Source organism: Myotis lucifugus, unplaced genomic scaffold, assembly GCF_000147115.1.
Source record: "Myotis lucifugus unplaced genomic scaffold, Myoluc2.0 scaffold_37, whole genome shotgun sequence".
NCBI lineage: Eukaryota > Metazoa > Chordata > Mammalia > Chiroptera > Vespertilionidae > Myotis > Myotis lucifugus.
The window spans coordinates 1,305,102-1,326,037 of record NW_005871085.1 but is presented as its reverse complement, the minus strand read 5'-3'; the positions used below and the strand labels follow the sequence as shown (position 1 = coordinate 1,326,037).

At 39.3% G+C, this 20,936-nt stretch overlaps 1 protein-coding gene across 4 annotated transcripts in view; it reads right to left on the bottom strand.

Moving 5' to 3' along the window:
* Positions 1 to 20,936, bottom strand: part of FOXJ3 (forkhead box J3) — a 127,522-nt gene that overhangs the window by 73,870 nt on the left and 32,716 nt on the right. For 3 of the 4 annotated variants that reach the window (XM_006087237.3, XM_014454499.2, XM_023752696.1), the window contains exon 3: positions 2,441 to 2,765. In XM_006087237.3, the coding sequence (XP_006087299.1) occupies positions 2,441 to 2,765 (325 nt within the window). Of the gene's footprint in view, positions 1 to 2,440; positions 2,878 to 20,936 lie in introns of all 4 variants that reach the window. The other variant, XM_014454500.2, reaches the window with a different exon arrangement.

Below are 20,936 nucleotides of genomic sequence, written 5' to 3'. Positions count from 1 at the left end.
TCACGGTTAGCATATTAGGCTTTTATTATATAGGACAGGATTACCTACCAAATTTGAATCAAGCTCTTCGGCTCGGCATTTATGAACTCATGGGATTTATACCTTCTAGTTCCATCCCAACTCTTCTGTTCTCTAATAAGAACCCCTACAATCGTTTCCTGGAAGCTATTAAAAAGACCTCCCCAGCGCTAGCGGGTTTGGCTCAGTGAACAGAGCATCGGCCTGCGAACTGAAAGGTCCCAGGTTCGATTCCAGTCAAGGGCACATGCCTGGGTTGTGGGCTTGATCCCCAGTGGGGGACTTGCAGCCGATCCATGATTCTCTCTCATCATGGATGTTTCTATCTCTCTCTCCCTCTTCCTTCCTTTCTGAAATCAATAAAAACATATTTAAAAAATAAAATAAAAGCCCTGACCGGTTTGGCTCAGTGGATAGAGCATCGGCCTGGGGACTGAAGGGTCCCAGGTTCGATTCCGGTCAGGGCATGTACCTTGGTTGAGGGTACATCCCCAGTAGGGGGTGTGCAAGAGGCAGCTGATCGATGTTTCTAACTCTCTATCTGTCTCCCTTCCTTTCTGTAAAAAATCAATAAAATATATTTTTTTTAAAAATCAATTAAAAAAATAAAATAAAATAAAATAAAATAAAAAATAAAAAGACCTCCCCAAATCATAGTCTTCTTCAAAATATAGTTAAATTCCATTTCCTCAATAGTTTTCTAATGTCTCTCCCTTCCTTGTACTCTCATAGCACTTAAGCTTTGTGCCACTCAATTCATAACCTCATCATACTTCCCATAAGCTCTTCTAAATTCTCACAGCAATTATTAACTACACCCTTCATTTAATACTTTCATTGGGTGTTTTTATGGCTTACACACAGTAGGTGTGCTCAATTATTCAACTCTTTAAAGCACAGCATTCTATATTTCTCAATTTGCTCAGTGGATAGAGGACCGGCTTGTGGACCAAAGGGTCCTGGGTTCGATTCCATTCAAGGGCACATACCTTGGTTGTGGCTCCTCCCCAGCCCAGGCCCTGGTCAGGAGGCAACCAATCAAAGTGTTTCTCTCACATAGATGTTTCTGTCTTTCCCTCTCTCTTCCACTCCCTCTAAAAGATAAATGGAAAAGTATTCTCGGATGAGGATTAACAACAACAACAAAAAAGGCGCCAACCTGTAAGAGCTACGAATGGCCAAAGCTGTAACAATGTGAGCAACAATGACAGTACAGATAATAAAATATCCATCAAAGCATAATATTACAAATGAGTGATTAAATAAATAAGTAAATAAAAGGGAAAGAAAAGGCAACACTTCCTTACAGAAGAATCCCAATTAATAAGTGTATAAGGAATAAAGAAAAAAAGAAAATCACCACTAGAAAACAAAAACTGCTGTAGATATGATCCACCAATAAATGCTAAAATTAATGAGCAATAGTTTAAGAAAAAACAAGGTACTTGAATGCCCCCAAAATATTTCCCCAAAACATCTTATAATTTACAAAGTAAGAAACAGTAATTTTATAGTTGAGAAACCTGGCACATACCACGTTAACCAAAGAATCAAGGTTAACATTACCAGCAATAAGACATGGTGACATCAAGTACCCCTGATACCATATACAAACAAGGACACATCACCTTTGCATTATTCTGCCCCAAAATACACTATCTCACTCTAATTATGAGAAAACATCAGACAATTCCAAACTGAGAATTATTGTCCAAAGTACCTGATAAGTACTCTTCAAAAGTGTCAAAGGTCGTAAAAACAAGAAAAGATTGAGAAACTGTTACAAATTGGAGGAAACAAAAGAGACATAACAACTAAATGAAATGTGGGATCCTGGAACATAAAAGAACGTTAGTGGAAAAACTAATAAAATGTGAATAAACTCTGTTTACTTAGTAGTTAACAGTACTGTTTTAGTCAAAAGTATTGTACCAATATTAATTTCTTAGTTTTGATCACTGTACTATGGTTATAAAAGATGTTAATATAGAGAGTGAAGGACATATGGAAACCCTTTGTAATAATTATGTAACTCTTCTATAAATCTAAAATTCTTTCAAAATAAAAATATTTTGAAAAATCTTGGATGATAAAAACAGTACTAATTGCAATGCTACATTGTTTTATTTTACCTTAGACTCACTGTCAACTTACCTGAACTATATTGTTTTCCAGTGAATGCTACATTATCTCTGCTCTTATTTTATGCTGAGTCAGTCATATAATAAAGCTCTAACAAACCAATATTCTACCAAAAAGATATTCACTAACTAAAAACACTTAATGTCCTTTGATACCCTAAAAATGACTAGTAATTAGAATTTCATCTTCAAATATAAGCCTACACAGAGCTTTATCTTCAAGAGAAGTCAATATTATGATTGCTTACAGCATAAAAATAGAAATTTAAAAAAATCCTTACCTTCCAACCACTGCCAGCCTCTCTATAATATGGGAAGTTATCACAAATCCACTGGTAAATCTCACTTAGGGTCATTTTCTTTTTGGGTGAGCTATTAATGGCAAATGTAATGAGGCTGGCGTAACTGTAAGGAGGTTTCCCATCTTTGTGCTGTTGGACTTCTTCCTGGTCCAGAGTTGTATTTGGGTCAAGGAGTGCATTCTTCTTGGAAATTCCTGTTCCATGTGCATTTTGTGTAGCATCAGATTTTTGAATGGCTGCTCTCATGGTGAGCTGTGGTAACCAGTCCATAGATGTTAGGCTGCTCTCCAATTCAGATGTCATCCTGAAGGTAAATAGACTCCTTAGTCAGTATCAAGGAAAGAACCCCTGCTTCTCAAAATATCCAATATTCACAAATCTAGGAGTTCCAAAGTGAGGGAAAGCCTGAGTTAAATCTGGAGGGAAAAGATTGAATATGTTAATAACCAAACCAAATATTTAAGAGATCAACATTTCCAATCTTTTTTCTTACTTTTATCCTCTTCAAAACACAACAAATTTGGTTTTAAAATGTTTAAGATACAGCACAATATGTAAACACAAAGTGATTCTGATGCCATACTTTACTCACCAACAATAAGGGCCCTTTAAAAACTGTACATTTGGTATTTCTTTTACACAAATTTTAAGGAAGTCATACAAACAAAGTAGAAGCAAGAGGTCAGAAAAGTACCTAAGAAATAGGCACAGGAATTTGCACAGAGAAAATAAGGTACTGCTGAGCAGGTTAAAGATAAAAAGAGTAAAGAAGGGTAGACAGGAATATCAAAGAGACAGACTAGCTGGGGGCATTGACAGTAAAGAAGAATGCAAACTCAAGGACAATGATGAACAGGAGAAAAGGAGGATAGACAGGACCAGGCAGTATCTTTTAAAATGAACAAATCAAGGAACAAGTTTAAGAAAACTAACTGAAGATCTGGGAGCATTAAATATAAGACATTAAATCATATAAATGGACAGCAAGAAAAGCAGCATTAAAAGCTCAAGAACAGCCGAAACCGGTTTGGCTCAGTGGATAGAGCGTCGGCCTGCGGACTGAAATGTCCCAGGTTCGATTCCGGTCAAGGGCATGTACCTGGGTTGCGGGCACATCCCCAGTGGGAGATGTGCAGGAGGCGGCTGATAGATGTTTCTCTCTCATCGATGTTTCTAAATCAATGTTTCTAACTCTCTATCTCTCTCCCTTCCTCTCTGTAAAAAAAAAAATCAATAAAATATATTAAAAAAAACAAAAACTCAAGAACAGGCTTAATCTAAACATCCAGTGATCTGGATTCTGTAATGTATTTCACTCCAATGCTGAAAATTTTAGATCATTATAATCCAAAGAAAGAAAAAAGAAAAACAAAATCTGACAGGTTAACACATTCTGGAGAGGAAGCTCTTCTAAGAATTAAAAGTACAGGGGGAAAAAAAGATGACACTTCACAATGGAATTGCTAACTTTCAGCAGAAGGTACCAACCTTTCTATCCTGGGATCAAAGAAGCAAGAATAGTGACCCTGACTATAAAGTAAAGAAGAATGAAAAGCTTCTAAATTGTATCAAAATATCGGGAAAAAGAGAACAAAGTAAGAAACTTAAAGTGCCTCAATGAAAAGAAAAAAATGTGTGGCTAAGTCCATCCCAAGTGATTGCAGATAAAAAGCAACGGGGTATGCACTTAGGATCTGAACTTCTGGGAGAAATGATAAAGAATACAGGCTCTTGAGTCAGGCAGACTAGAGTTCAAGTACTGATTCTACCAGTTACTTGCTGTGGGACCATGAAAATGCTAATATTTCTAAACTCCAGCTTTCTCATCTATAAAATGAAAAAATAGTAGCTACAGTTAAAATATTACTTTGATAATGAAACACGATAACATATGCACCAAAAGTACTAATGCCCTATAAAGTAACCAGGATTAAGCATTAGCTATTATAAACAACCATGAGGATTATATCTGCATTGCCAGTAGAATCCTATTATATACTAGAGGCCTAGCACACAAAATTCATGCACAGGTAGGGTCCCTAGGCCTGGCCTATGATCAGGGCCAATCTTCCCCAGCTGCTGGCAGTCGGCCCCACCCCCTGCCGCAAACACGAATCGCCCTCTCCGTGTGGGGCGACCAGCGGGGCGATGGGGGCCCCACTCGCTCGCACCCGCCTTGGCCTGGCGCCTCCCGCATCCGCCACTACCCACCCCTGGTTCCCCATTCCCCATCGGCCAATCGGAGACTGCCGGCAGGGGGGAGGGACCAAGAGGTTGGCCGGCAGGACCCAATCGGGCGATTGGGACTGCGGGAAACTCCTGCATTAAGCATCTGCCCCCTGGTGGTCAGTGTGCGTCATAGCAACCAGCTGTTCCACCATCCAGTCTATCTGAATATTAGCCTTTAATTATATAGGACTAGAGGCCCGATGCACAAAATTCATGAAAGGCGCTCAGCCCTTGCAACCATGGTGACTGCCTTGGCCCTCACAGCCCTGGCTTCGTCCGGAAAATCGTCCAGTCATTCTGCTGTTCGGCTATCCAGTCTAATTAGCATATTATGCTTTTATTATTATTGATTGTTTTTCAGATATTTAGATCCACAGTTTTACCTTTCTCATTTTCTCAAATTGCCTTTATTTCTATTATATGCATGTCTCTGGAACCTGAACTTTACATTCCTCTATCCAGCACCTTTAGCTTAAAAAAACACAAGAAAACACTTACCAATCTGCTCTCTAATCTCAACGAGAAATGCTTGCTTCCACATATAATAGGTTAAAAGAACTTGTGTAACAAAGGGACAAGATAATTTAGAAATCACAGAATGTCAAGAGAGTAGCAAAGTACCCTAGAAATTAGAGACCAATCCCTTCAATCTAAAAATGAAAAACTAAGGTCTGCTGAAGTTAAAAGACTTACCCAACTTCACATGATAGTTAACAGAACTAAAACCAGAGCCCAGATCTTCTAATGCCTAATCCAGTAGTTTTTCTACCATACCTCATTTGTAAAATGAGAATAACAACTTCACTGACATAAAGTACTTCGAACAGTGACTGGCAAATAGGCTCAGTGGATAGGGCGTCGGCCTGCAGACTGAAGGGTCCCAGGTTCGATTCCAGCCAAGGGCATGTGCCTTGGTTGCAGGCACATCCCCAGTAGGGGGTGTGCAGGAGGCAGCTGATCGATGTTTCTCTCTCATCGATGTTTCTAACTCTCTATCCTTCTCCCTTCCTCTCTGTGAAAAATCAATAAAATATATTAAAAAAAAAAAAAAAGTACTTCGAACAGTGACTGGCAAATAGTAAGTACTCAATAAATGTTAGCTACTGGTGGTGGTGTTGATAATAGTAGTTACTGCTATTATTCTTCACATTTCATTCTATAAACATTGACTGTTATTATACTACGCTGTCATCCTATTTGTCTCAATTAAGTCTCCACTGAGTAGCTTTGTTTTGTTCAAATTCCCAAAGCATCAGTCACATATATTTTCAAAGTTAATATAAAAGTATATTATAAATTGGAATATAATTGATATTGCAGATGTTTCCTATTGAAAACCATCTTTAACTTGTCTCCTTCCAACAGTATCACTAATTGAGACTTTATGAGTCAAAGCAATATAATGAGACATATAGTAAGTAGGTACTTAATCTGTGTTATAACATTTAACAAGAATTTATAATTACACTAGAGGCCTGGTGCACAAATTCATGCATCAGTGGGGTCCCTCAGCCTGGCCTGCGGGATTGAGCCGAAACCAGCCCTCCAACATCCCGAGGGGGTCCTGGATTGCGAGAGGGTGCAGATCAGGCCGAGGGTCCCACCAGTGCATGATCAGGGCCGGGGAGAGACGCAGGAGGTTGGCCAACTGGGTAGGGACCACAGGATGGTTCCAGGGTGTATCTGGCCCATCTCGCTCAATCCTGATCGGCCGGACCCCAGCAGAAAGCTAACCTACCAATCAGAGCATCTGCCCCCTGGTGGTCAGTGCACATCATAGCAACCGGTCGACTGTCTGCCCCCTGGTGGTCAGTGCACGTCATACCGAGCAGTTGAGCAACCTTAGCATATCATTAGCATATTACACTTTGATTGGTTGAACTACGACTGAACACTTAGCATATTAGGCTTTAATTATATAGGATATGTACAGGGCTATGCTACAGTAAGATTTTATACACACTCACACAAACACACACACACACACGAAGTATCATAAAATTCCTGCCATCTAAGAACACAAAGGCCAATCAGGAAGGTCAAACACAAGAAAGAGCTAAAAAATATTTTTTAAATATATTTTTATTGATTTTAGAGAGGAAGGGAGAAGGAGAGAGTGAAACATCAGTGATGAAAGAGAATCATTGATCAGCTGGTTGCCTCCTGCACGCCCCACACTCGGGACCGAGCCCGCAACTCGGGCATGTGCCCTTGACTGGAATCAAATCCGGGACCCTTCAGTCCACAGGCTGATGCTCTATCCACTGAGGCAAACCAGCTAGGGCTAAAACAATTTTTAAAAGAGTACAAAGCTGAGCTCTTTGTGCTGCAATGGTTCAGAAAAGGGAGGGGACAACAATGACTGAAGCCTTAAGAGGTAGAGAAGGAAGAAGTTCAGCTAAAACTTGAAGTTATGATCTAAATAGGCTGGAAAGATGATGCCTAATTATCAAAGACATCATGAGGAAGAATTATTCCATTGTTGTGCTTATTTTCATCAGTTCTGCTAGCGTAGATCTGAAGTTCACTATAAAATCTCCTTTAAATCTAGACTCTGAAAAACTTGGGCTTCTGTTTTGTTTGTAGTTCATTAAATTTTATATAGTTTTGGTGGGGAAGTAAAAAAGTGCCTCCATTGTTGATGCTTAGGCTAGTCGCTGCAGTGGTTCTCCATAAGTGTTGAGAACACAAAAAATGACCATTAGATTTGCCCAGATCAGTAACTTTAGAAAGAAACCTCTTAGTGAAATAGGGATGACAGAAGTCCACTTGTATAAATTTTAAAAGAGCATGAGAGGTTCTGAGAAATCTGGTTATGAAAATCTGGTTAAGAAATATCAGGCCCTCATTACCTCCTCATTCCAAAATCTTCCTAGCTGGCCTCCTAGATAATGATTTCTCACCACTCCTCCCTGCTAGTCATCTCCAGAGTCCATGCATATACTCCAAGAGAAATTTGTCAGTATTGTTTTTCATGTTATTGTGCCAAAAAACTTTCAATTGTTCTTTCTCCTATTATACATTCCAAATTGGTGGGAGGGGGAATAGGGACCTAAACTCTTCATTTTCAACTATCACGCTGTTTTATATGTATAACTAGAAGCCCGATGCACATAATTCATGCATGAGTAGGGTCCCTAGGCCTGGCCAGCGATCAGGGCCGATCTGTGGGGCGACCGGCGGGGCAATTGGGGGCCCCCACTGGCACCCACCTTGGCTGGCCTGGGGCCCGTGGGCTGGAGGCAACTCCTGTGGTGAGTGTCTGCCCCCTGGTGGTCAGTGCGCGTCATAGCGACCGGTTGTTCCACCAGTCATTCCGCCATTCGGTCGATTTGCCTATTAGGCATTTATTATACTAGAGGCCCGGTGCATGAAATTCATTCACGGGAGGGGGTTTCCCTCAGCCCAGCCTGCACCCTCTCCAATCTGGGACCCCTCGAGGGATGTCCAACTGCCAGTTTCGGGCCTAAACCAGCAGTCGGACATCCCTCTCACAATCCAGGACTGCTGGCTCGTAACCGCTTGCCTGCCTGCCTGATTGCCCTCTTACCACTCCCCTGCCGGCCCAATCGCCCCCAACTGCCCTCCCCTGCCAGCCTGGTTGCCCACAACTGCCCTCCCCTGCAGGCCTGGTTGCCCCCAACTTCCCTCCCCTGCCAGCCTGGTTGCCCACAACTGCCCTCCCCTGTTGGCCATCTTGTGGCAGCCATCTTGTGATGACGGGGGTGGCCATCTTGTGACAACGTCATGCGACGCCACCTAGGCTTTTATTATATAGGATAGGAGGACTGCATCATAGGCTTAAGCTTTCTACCCTCACTCCCTCTTCCCGCACCCTCCTCATTAAAGATAGTAACCATACACTAGTTCAGTGATGGCGAACCTATGACACGCGTGTGAGAGGTGACACGCAAACTCATTTTTTTGGTTGATTTTTCTTTGTTAAATGGCATTTAAATATATAAAATAAATATCAAAAATATAAGTCTTACTATGGCTGCAAATATTAAAAAATTTCTATATGTGACACGGCACCAGAGTTAAGTTAGGGTTTTTCAAAATGCTGACACGCCGAGCTCAAAAGGTTCGCCATCACTGCACTAGTTCTTCATATGCTATTTAGCACTATATAGGTACATGTTATCTAAAATGTATTTATTTTTTAAATATATTTTTATTGATTTCAGGCAGAAAGGATAAGGGAGAGATAGAAAAGAAACATCAAGAATAAGAGAGAATCATTGATCGGCTGCCTCCTGCACACCTCCTACTGGGGATAAAGCCTGCAACCTTGACATACGCCCTGACTGGGAATCAAACCTTGACCTCCTGGTTCATAGGCCAATGCTCAACCACTGACCCACACCAGCCAAGCTCTAAAACATATTTAGATAAGGAATAAAAGTATTCCTTTCTAAAATGCTATTTTCCTCTTATTCTGCCTAGCTGGCTTTTATTTTTCCTTCGAGACTCAGCCCCAAACATCTCCCCCTCCAGAAAATCTGGTCAATTCACTCTTCCCATCCTTTACGTCCTAAACTGACCTAGATCCTGCTCCCATAGAATATAAATACCTCTATCACAGGGCTTATAAAGAATTATAATTATCTTTACCTATCTTTCTCCCATGAGACCATGAACTCCTTGGAAGATACGTTCTTATTCTTTTCTGTCTCCTCAATGCCTAGTAACATAGTAGGTAAAAGATCAAAAATGGTTAAGTGATTAAAATAGTGACTATCCAATGAACGTGGGGTGTGCTCCTCCCCAAATAAGTGAGACCTTGCACATTTAAAAGCTAAAAGGAAGAGGTGAAAGAAAAGAGGACTCAACAGCATGAAGTAAGGATAATCATAGGATCTAAATCCTTTATGAATTGAAAAAAAAAAGTATAACTCATGACACAGATTGACAAATAGCAAGCATTATACAGGAACATAGTTCTACTTAAATAGCAGAGAAAAATGAAAAGATGGAGACAAAGATAAAAAGATAACGTTACTTGTGGGAGAAAGCAAACTTATGTTCAAAGTTCTTAAATCTATGATGGTATCTGTTGCTTAAAAGAAGTTCCATGAGGAATTTTTTCTGCTTAAAATGAAAAGGTAAAAGAGCATCAAGATATAAGAACTCAACATTAACTCATTACACAGGGAGAGGAGAGAGGGTTCTAATTCCACTCTGTGAAACACTGTCTCTGATATGACCCCAAATATGCTTTTTAGCAAATACTTTAGCACATTGCTTGGCCTCTCTCAGCAACTTCCCTGACTCACAAGGAGTAGCCAAGGCTTATTATTAAGGACGTTTTCAAACATAGGGAAATGGGTAGATATTGTTAGCTCCCTAGATGGAGTTAAGAAAAAGACATCAAGGAAAATAAAAGACATAAGAATAATAAAGGTAATGAAGTTGTTGACCTAGATGTTCCTGAATCCTCCCACTCAATTCCAGACATCTTAAGACTTGGCAACATGTGAGAAATTGAACTGAGAACTCAAAGGAAATCCTTGTAATTAGCACAGCAGGAATTCTAGTCACATGCATTTCAGGAGATTTATACATATTTTTAATATATACATATTTTTATATAATATATATAACTTTTATTACAGCATCTCGGCACTCAAGGCAACTAGAAGCAAGGTATGTGGCAAAGACTACTAATTGCCTAATCTGTTTTTAAAAACACCTAATATCTGTTTTTACCTCTTCCTCAGGAATAAACCTCAATTTTATTACAGATGGTATTGCACCTTTTGCCCTTCCTGCTTTCCGAAATGTGGACACAAAAGTTGTTGCTCCGCCCTAACCGTTTCGGCTCAGTGGATAGAGCGTCGGCCTGCAGACTGAAAGGTCCCAGGTTCGATTCTAGTCAAGGGCATGTACCTTGGATGCGGGCATATCCCCAGAGGGGGGTGTGCAGGAGGCAGCTGATCAATGTTTCTCTCTCATCGATGTTTCTAACTCTCTATCCCTCTCCTTTCCCCTCTGTAAAAAATCAATAAAATATATATTTTTTTTAAATCAAAAGTTGTTGCTCCAACAGTTACCTTGGATTATAAGGTGACCTTTGAGAATGGAAGCCACACACTGAGGATATGGAAGCAGAGATAAGGAATCTTGGTCCCTGGTTTTTGTGTGAAGCAATTATGAAGCTGTCATCCTAGCCCTGAACTGCCTACCGTCTAGACCAGGGGTCCTCAAACTACGGCCCGTGGGCCACATGCAAATACAAATATTGTATTTGTTCCCGTTTTATTTTTTTACTTCAAAATAAGATATGTGCAGTGTGCATAGGAATTTGTTCATACCTTTTTTTTAAACTATAGTCCGGCCCTCCAACGGTCTGAGGGAGACAGTGAACTGGCCTGGCCCCCTGTTTAAAAAGTTTGAGGACCCCTGGTCTAGACCAGTGGTTCTCAACCTTCTGGCCCTTTAAATACAGTTCCTCATGTTGTGACCCAACCATAAAATTATTTTCGTTGCTACTTCATAACTGTAATGTAAATATCTGATATGCAGGATGGTCTTAGGCGACCCCTGTGAAAGGGTCGTTCGACCGCCAAAGGGGTCGCGACCCACAGGTTGAGAACCGCTGGTCTAGACTTTTTATATGGTGAGGTACTATAAATCTCTATCAGTGGATGAATGCAATTCCTAACAAACATGAAATTTGGCACATGCAAGTGGGGTGATACAAGTAATAGAACCTCATATACGATATTCTCTTAAGAGAAGAGTGGATAAGGCAAACATTAAGAAATCTGATAGCACAGGTTAGAAAGCTGGAGACACTTATTAAACAGTGATGAAGAATTTGATCAAACTGTCATCTATAGAGGCTGGCAAGCAAACCATATGCCAACCAAGACTACAGCAAGAAGAGAAATGTAGGGAAAATTTAAAATGTTGGCATGTGTTAGCTCCTTGCCACTTAAAGTGGAGAAAATGCCAAGTGAGGTACTCCCTGCCTATAGTCTGCAATTTAAGCTAAGAGTCCTATTATTTGAAGCCTTGCATGGTTGAAAAAACATCAACTGCTTCTGAAGTAGCAAACTGAAGTAACTGAGTACTAGCTGCAAAACTGCAGACTTAGCAGTAGAGAAGACTGGTACTTTGCCACACAAAAGCAATGTTTTAAGGGTGTTTGTCTTTCCACCCAAAACTATTGTTTCAAATAGCCTCACAGAGCCATCATTCCCTCAGGAGCTAAAAGAGGTCAATGAACTTGGATGGAGACAATAAATTCTTTATCCCCCACTAACTTGTAACTGAAATTTAGCATGTCCTTTAATTATGAAAGTAGACACCAAATCACTAACAGTACCATTAACAGTACCTGTGATTTTGCCATCAATAAAAATCACAAAAATATTTATATCAAATGACAAATGTCACAGAAGCTCAAATTTTTATTTAAACTCATCAACTACTTCAGAATTATGAATGCATTAGACTTGCCCCTAGATCTTTTTTATTTCATGTGTTACTTTAAAGCAGCAGTGGGGAACATCCATGTGTGGGCCGTATAAGGTCTACGAAATCATTTGGTCTGGCTGTACCAAGGCATTAGGGGTGAGTTAATTAAATGTCTGACCAAATATAGCAGGCTAATTTTTAAGTTGATAATTTTGTATGATCCAAGAATGATATTATAAATATCCAAATGGCCCTTGGAAGAAAAAAAGGTTCCCCACCACTAAAGAAACATCTAGCCCAGCCAGTATGCTTCAGTGGTTCAATTCCCGGTCAGGGCAGATGCCCAAGTTGCAGGCTCAATTCCCTATAGGGGGTGTACAGGAGGCAGCTGATCAATGTTTCTCTCTCATTGGTGTTTCTATCTCTCTATCCCTCTCCTTTCCTCTCTCTCTAAAAAAAAAAAAAATTATAAAAACATATTTTTTAAAAAATTTAAAGGCATATCTATTTCTATGTTACAAAGTTAATATTTTGCTAGCCATATTTCAATATAAATTAATTTCCTTTGTAATCTTAAAAATTATTTTATGAATTTTGAGACATTATTCTGAAAAGAGTCCACAGGTTTCACCAGACTGTTGAAGAGGTACCAAAACAGGGTTAGAAATCCCTAGGATAAGCAGAGCACAAAGCAAAGGGTCTTCACATTATGTTTGGGCAGGTCCTTTGGCTCAAAGAAAGCCAAAAGTCTAGAAACTAAGTTTTTAAAGATAACTGTATGGAGGGTGGGAAAGACAAAGAATCTAGACTGCAAAAGCCTCTTAAGTTTACAAAATAATACCCATCAACAAGCTCATAAACAAGAACTAAGCTATAAAAGCTATACATTTCCCAGAAAGGGCATTTTCACCAATACCTATCTCAGATGTAGCCCTGGAGGATACTGCATAAGGTAAGACCTTTTAGAAGACACAGGGAACAATGAAGGCCACACCAAAGAGCAGAATCAAGGAGCTTTTTACACTGTCAGGAAGTCTCTGCCACTCCTACCCAGTAGGATTTTATAAACGATATGGACTAGTGACTTACTGAGTGTTTCCCATTACCACCTTTTCTACGTTTACTACTGTTATCCTATTCCTTCTCCACCACTATATACTAGGTATGTAAAGTGTAGACTTGGTTTGCAGGTCTTTGAACAAGCAGCCACTCTGGGATCTAATGAAAGGGACTGCATCCAGAGAGCCTGACTTTTCAGCTAGATATAATAACTGGGTTATCTCTTTTCGGAAAAAGAACAAATGAGTTCTATATATAAGAAGAGTATATGTGGATATTTGGGCACCCAACGGGGCAGACAGATATGGTGAACACCTAAAAATAAATGAAAAAAATCTATTACAGATTGACTTTACATTTTGTAACCATGTGATGTAAAAAAAAAACAAAAAAAAAAAACACCGATTTTTAAAATGTATAAAGTAATAATTTAAGCTATTTTAAGAAAAAGTAGTTGATGTTACTTTTTTCAAAATTAGTTACCAGTGCAAATGCAAACTGGTGCAGCCACTGTGGAAAACAGTATGGAGTTTCCTCAAAAAACTAAAAATGGAACTCCCATTTAACCCAGTGATCCCACTTCTAGGAATATATCCCAAGAAACTAAAAACACCAATCAGAAAGGATATATGCACCCTTATGTTCATAGCAGCACAATTTATAGTAGCTAAGATTTGGAAACAGCTTAAGTGCCCATCAGCAGATGAGTGGATTAAAAAACTGTGGTACATCTACACAATGGAATACTACACTGCTTAAAAAGGAAGGACTCCTACCATTTGCAACAGCATGGATGGACCTGGAGAGCATTATGCTAAGCGCAATAAGTCAGTCAGAGAAAGATAAATATCACATGATCTCACTCATTTGTGGAATATATTAAACAACATAAACTGGTGAACAAAAACAAATCCAGAGACAGAGAAGCAATGATCAGACCGTCAAATCTCAGAGAGTAGGTAAGGGAGGGTGGGGGTAAGGGGGAAAGATCAACCAAAGGACTTGTATGCATGCATATAAGCATAACCAATGGACACAGACATGGGGGGGGGCGGGGGAATAAGGACACATATGTAATACCTTAATCAATATAGAAAAAAAAAGTTTTCATATACCAGCCTAATCAAAGTTCATATTTATCTTTTAATTTCAACAAATAACACAGTTGATCTCTGCTCCATTTAGAAGAAAAATAGACAATCTACAAAGGTATGAATAACTGTCTGGGCCTTTAAACATCCTGAGTAATGACCTTTTTAAAAGATAAGCTGAAAAAATTCCTCAATGCAGTAAAAATACAGATGGAAAAATCACAATTTAAAATAAGGACTCCAATATCCAAATAGTAGAAGGTCATTCTTCAAAACTCAACTTTCACAACTTTTCTTTTGCCCAATAAATATTCACAACTTATACAAAATTGAGGGGGGGGGGGATTTAGTGAGAAAACTTCATCTGTAAACACAATTGTGATTTCAGATCTATCTACACTAATAAACTAGAAAGATGCAAATTGACCATACCCGCGCGACACCCATCAGCCAATCAGGAGTATGCAAATTAACCCAACAAAGATGGCGGGTTAATTTGCATACACAGGCACCAAGCGGCTAGGGGTAGGGTGGCCACTTGCACGTGTGCCGGCACCAAGCAGCTTGGGTCCCGGGGACGGGCGTCCTCAGGACCCAGGCCGCTCTGAGCCTGTAGGCCCACACGTAGGCCCGGAGCGGCCTGGCCACTCAGGGCCTACACACGCAGGCGCCGAGCAGCCAGGGGTGGGGCAAGAACACCCTCCGCGTCACGGTGGCGGGCCTGTGGGCAGCGCACATGTGCCGAGCAGCCGGGGGGCGGGGCAGGACAGCAAAAAAACCAAGAGCATGGGGAGCACCAGGAATTCTGGGAATCGTAGTTCTGGTGGCAGCCCCTGGACCAGAAGCAGAAGCCCACAGCGCGGGGAGCACCAGAAATGCTGAGAATCGTAGTTCTGGTGGCGGACGCGTTGTGGGATCTCCTAGACCAGGGGTGGGCAAACTTTTTGACTCGAGGGCCACAATGGGTTCTTAAACTGGACCGGCGGGCCGGAACAAAAGCATGGATGGAGTGTTTGTGTGAACTAATATAAATTCAAAGTAAACATCATTACATAAAAGGGTACGGTCTTTTTTTTTTTAGTTTTATTCATTTCAAATGGGCCAGATCCGGCCCGCAGGCCGTAGTTTGCCCACGGCTGTCCTAGACACTAGAGCAAAGTGAGCCTGGAGCAAGTTACTGTTGTGGGTGGGGGATGGAGGGAGAGCAAAGGTGAGAGACATAAGTAAAGTCAGAGTGTCGAGGAAAAATTAAAAGGAAGATATCCTGCAACTTCTAGGAAATCTCCACCAATGGAGCAAAGAAAAAAAAAAAGACCTCTACTATTCTATGAGCACAAAACCAAACTGGGTTGGGGTCTCAGACAATTTGCTCACATGATTGCAAAGACAGACAGAAACTCCCAGATTGGAGAGGGCTCCCCTGAGGGCTCCCAGATTGGAGAGGGTGCAGGTCGGGCTGAGGGACCCACCCCCCGTGCACGAATCTTCGTGCACCGGGCCCCTAGTTTATCTTAAAATCAGAGATAAAGAACTTCATTAGCTCATTTTTAAAATTCCTGTTATTACTTATTTTGGAGACTAATAACATTCTTTAAGATCCCCAAGGGAAGAAAAGTTCACAACTTATTCAAATCTGTTGTAAGATTTGTAATTCATTGTAGTTGTTCTTATTTTTTGTTTTTAATTTTAAAAAATTTCAGCAGGCTAATCTAAACCTCCCTTGCTATCGAGAAGAAAATTTCTTTAAATTCTATCTTAGAAAATGAGAGCTGGTCAGAGTTCTCTTCATAATGATGCTTCATATGTTTTATAGTATTAACATCATTTGGGCTCTTTGTTCTCAAAGTTTAAAGACTAGAACTTCTTCAACCCGATATGATTCAAGAATCATAATATACCTATTGCTCTTCTCTAGATTCTCTCCAAATTATTCCACAACAATGTAATCTTAGATTCATAAAACTGTATTCTAAATTCATACAAGCCATACTCATAGTTAGAACTCCATTCAGGATACAAAATCAGGGATCATATGGTCAAAAGATATTTTCATACTATATGTGTAATTCTCAGCTTTAAAATATTTTACTCTACAATTTAGGGAGGGGAAATAAGTATTTGGGGGCATTAACCACTAAACTACTAGTATATCCTGTCATTAAATAAATACTATATTTTGCATTTAAACCTCACTCTACCTACTGAAATCTCTGTTTCCAAGTAGCTGGAAAGAGTGATGAATATCAGTCCCCCTTTGACACAAGAACACTCAAAGCCATCTTTGCAGCTGTTACTTAAAAACCTAGATGGAATCTGCTATTAATATTTCTTATACTTAGTTTAAATATCTACCTATATAAAAGCCTAAGCAACCATCACAACCAAACAGACGACCAAACAGGTTGCGTGGGGCGACCCAGCCGGCAGCAGGGGGGTTAGCAAGGGGCAACCAAACGACTGAGCAGCAGGCTGCGTTGGGAGACCGGGCCGGCAGGGGGGTTAGTGAGGGGCGGCCACACTCGTGCATGCGCGATACATATAAAGCTCTCGCTGGTGCGAATTGCACGCGTGTGTTTCCATCTGTCACTGTTAATCTTGAATGTGGTTGACATTTCTATTATAGAGAAAGGGCAAATAGGGATATTAAAATATTTCTTCTAATTAATTTGATTTCAATGTGCACAAATTTGTGCACCGGGCCACTAGTGTCAAGTATATCTCAATAAAGCGTTTCTAAAAAAAGAAACAAAATATTTGCGGTTTGGCATTAGTCAGCTAAGACATAAAAAGAAAAAGCCCTTAAAGAAAAAATTGATAAGTTAGATATTATCAAAACTGAAAACTGCTCTAGTAATAAATTTGCATCCCAAATATCTAAAGAACTCTTATAATGCAATCATAAGAAGACAAAGTACCAAGTTTTAAAATGTGCAAACAATATGAAGAGACATACAAGTAGCCTATAAACAAATGAAAACATGTTCAGCATCATTAGTCAATAAGGAAATGCAAATTAAAACCACAATGAGATACCACTCCATACTTTTTAGAATGTCTAAAAATCTATTTGAAAAGCAATAATAATCTTTCTTCATGAATTTGTTTTAAGACACATTGCTTTCTTCTTGATGTCAATAACAAAAATAACTACATTTGTGCTGTAAGGTAAAGCATAAATGATTAACCCCATTTTATTATGGCTTCCACTCTTGTTTTCCTCTCATTATCCTATATGGGCTTCTCTTCTTGATTTTCTATTTCTTGATCTACAGACCTACTTTTAAATATATTAAGAAGCACTATTTTTTTCTTGGCTTCTACTTACCCAAATAGTCTCATCTTTTCCATAACCTCCATGAATTGTACTTTTTTACCAGTATATTGCTAATATGTCACTTTTCAAACTCCATAAATATGTGACTGGGTAGGGAGCAAGAACATTAACATAACTGTGAGAAAGTGAGTTCCTATGCTTAAAACCTCTATCCAGCACCATAGATCTTCAACAGAGACCTGTCCATAGCACCTATCCTTCAGGATCTCATGTATGAACTAGAACAAAGCAGAATAATCTTTTGCTTTCCTTTTTTTGTTGTTGTTGTTGCTTTTATGAGAATCTTGAATACTAGTGAGCACTTAAGTATTCAATATGCATCTGTCAAACTGAATAAAATTAAAGCAGGAGTTCATTTCAAATCCACAGGATACTGTTTTGCTTTGAAGGTTGAAATCAAGTCTCAAATTCATTACCCACATGACTATAAGAAAAGGGTTTTGAACTTTAAAAATACCCTCTCTTAAAATTGAATACTTCTAACCCAACACTGGACACATGCTGCTTTGTATCAGATACTTTGCGTAGTGTTTTGCCTAGTTTACCATGTCCTTCCTCAGTGGTCTCCATCCTTAGGGTCCTGAAAGTTGTATTTATACCATGCCTGCACCATTACTACAACAAATTAAAGAATTTTTTTTATGTCATATCTATTTTAATGTTTAAAACTCTATTTTAGCCGAAACCGGTTTGGCTCAGTGGATTGAGCGTCGGCCTGCGGACTGAAAGGTCCCAGGTTCGATTCCGGTCAAGGGCATGTACCTGGGTTGCGGGCACATCCCCAGTGGGAGATGTGCAGGAGGCAGCTGATCGATGATTCTCTCTCATCGATGTTTCTAACTCTCTATCTCTCTCCCTTCCTCTCTGTAAAAAAAAAAAAAAAATCAATAAAATATATATATATAAAACTCTATTTTAAAAGACTCTTTCAGAGCAATTTTAGGTTCACAGCAACATTGAGCAGAAGGTACAGATGTTTTCCCGTATACTACATGCTCCCTGCCCCTACACATGCACAGCCTCCCACATGATCAACTCCCCACCCAGAATGGTATGTTTGCTACAAGTGACGAACCACCACTGCACATCATTGTCACTCACAGCCCATAGTTTAATTAGGTTCACTCTTGGTGGTGTACATTCTACAGACTTGGACAAACTTATCAGCCACTATGATATCATACAGAGTATTTTCACTGCCCTGAAAACAAATTAAAGGATTTAAACCAGGGTTGATACCTGACCCAAGTTGTTCACCTGAATTTTCTCCCTCGGGAATTTAGAATTAGGACTGAACTGTTTGGGCTGATCTTCTGAAAGAAGAAACTATGAACCTGAGAGTTACTGTATGGCCATATGCCAGAAAGGCAAAGGAAGTTGGTTTGTAGAGCCCTGGCCAGTGTGCTAAATGGTTAGTGTGCTGGACCACCCAGCACCAGAGGGTCGCGGGTTCGATTCCCGGTCAAGAGCACACACCTGGGTTACCGGTTCAATCCCCAGCCCCAGTTGAGGCCCATGCAGGGGCCTAACCAGCTAACCAGTCAATGTTTCTTTCTCTTTCTCTTTCTCTCTCTCTCTCTCTCTCTCTCTCTCTCTCTCTCTCTCTCCCTCCCTCGCTTCCCTCCCTCCCTCTCTTCCACACTCTGTAAAAATTAATGGGAAAAAATACCCAGGTGAAGATTAACAAACAAACAAAAAAAGAAAGTTGGTTTATAGAAATGAAGAAATAAGTTACATTCAGTGAGAAGCAACAGAGATGCAAGTATACTGCCTAGGTTCCTAAGAACCTAAGTTCTGTTCCCTCAAGAGATCCAGCTATCCCTGGGCTCTGTGAAATACCCCAATATTCTCCAAACAAATTTTTTGTTTTTCTTTTTCATTTGATATATTTAGTGCTGATTTCCTTTACTTGCAACCAAACAAAGCTTGACTAAAATAAGCTTACTAAATCAAATCATGTAACTTTTTTATTTTTCATATTTTATACTATGTGCACCATTGATAGGCAGAGATTTTATATTTGATTCTTCTTTTACTTTGCCAGTATATTCAGTAATGATTTTTATTCCCTATTACGTGATAGTATTTTTCCCTACATATATGAATTCATGACAAATCTAATTTCTCCACCACATCCCCATAATAAAACTACCTTTCATAACAAGATTTTTTAAATCTTATACATGTATTTCAAAATTAAGTCACTAGTTTTATATTATTTATTCCAGTCTCCTGCATTAATCTTTCCTTTTGCACTTATTTTTTTATGGTACGATCAATTAAGTGGAGTGCGGGTGAATTTCCCGCCAAAATATAAGATGGCTCTGTCTTTTGGTTTTGTTCCATCCACCAAAAGGGTGGATTACAAACAAATATTTGGTAATACGCAGTTACAATCGGCCCGAGTTTACACGTTTCCCGCACTCCACCGCAAATTTAAGTCACTAGTTTTATATTATTTATTCCAGTCTCCTGCATTAATCTTTCCTTTTGCACTTATTTTTTTATGGTACGATCAATTAAGTGGAATATTTTATGGTATCCCTCATTTAAGAAAAAGCCTCAAATTATAACAAATACTGATAACCAAGAGGCAAAATTTAGTAATTAGGAGCATGGGCACTAAAATAAGATCTATGTATAAATCTCAATTCTGTCCCTTAATATAATGCATGTCCTTGGGTTGCTTAACTTTATCTCAGTTTCCTAGTTTGTGAAACGAGAATAATAATTGTACCGACCTTATAGAGTTGTTGGTGGGATTTAATTAATATACTTTAAAATGCTTAAATAATGCCTGGTATAGAAGTAAGAGCACCTTAAATGCTATCAAGGCCAATATTTAGTAACAAAAGTAACTTTTATAATGTCCTTCAGTCAATGGTACTCTTCAATACCTGATGTTCAGAAATGGAAGCCCTAAGGCATTAGATGAAAGATTAAATTATATTTAGAGTGAGCTAGACCAGCAGTATCCAATAGAACATTCTGCAATTACAGAAATGTTTGTGTGCTATTCAATAAGATAGTCACTAGCATATGTGGCTACTAAGCACCTAAAATGTGGCTAATGTGACTGAGGAACTGATTTAAACTTGTATTCACTTTTAATTAATTTAAATTTAAGTAAATGCACGAGGCTAGTGGCTACCATATTAGACAGCAAAGCTTTAGAAAGCCAGAAAAGTTCAAAGTACATTTTAGAAATTAAACAAGGATCCAATATCATTCATAGCAAACAATATTTAATTTGTTTACCCTAAAAACATCTAAAGGGGAGAGAAGAATTTTAATCCATTTACTAACTACCTCTCCTATAAAAATAATGATAAAAGATAGC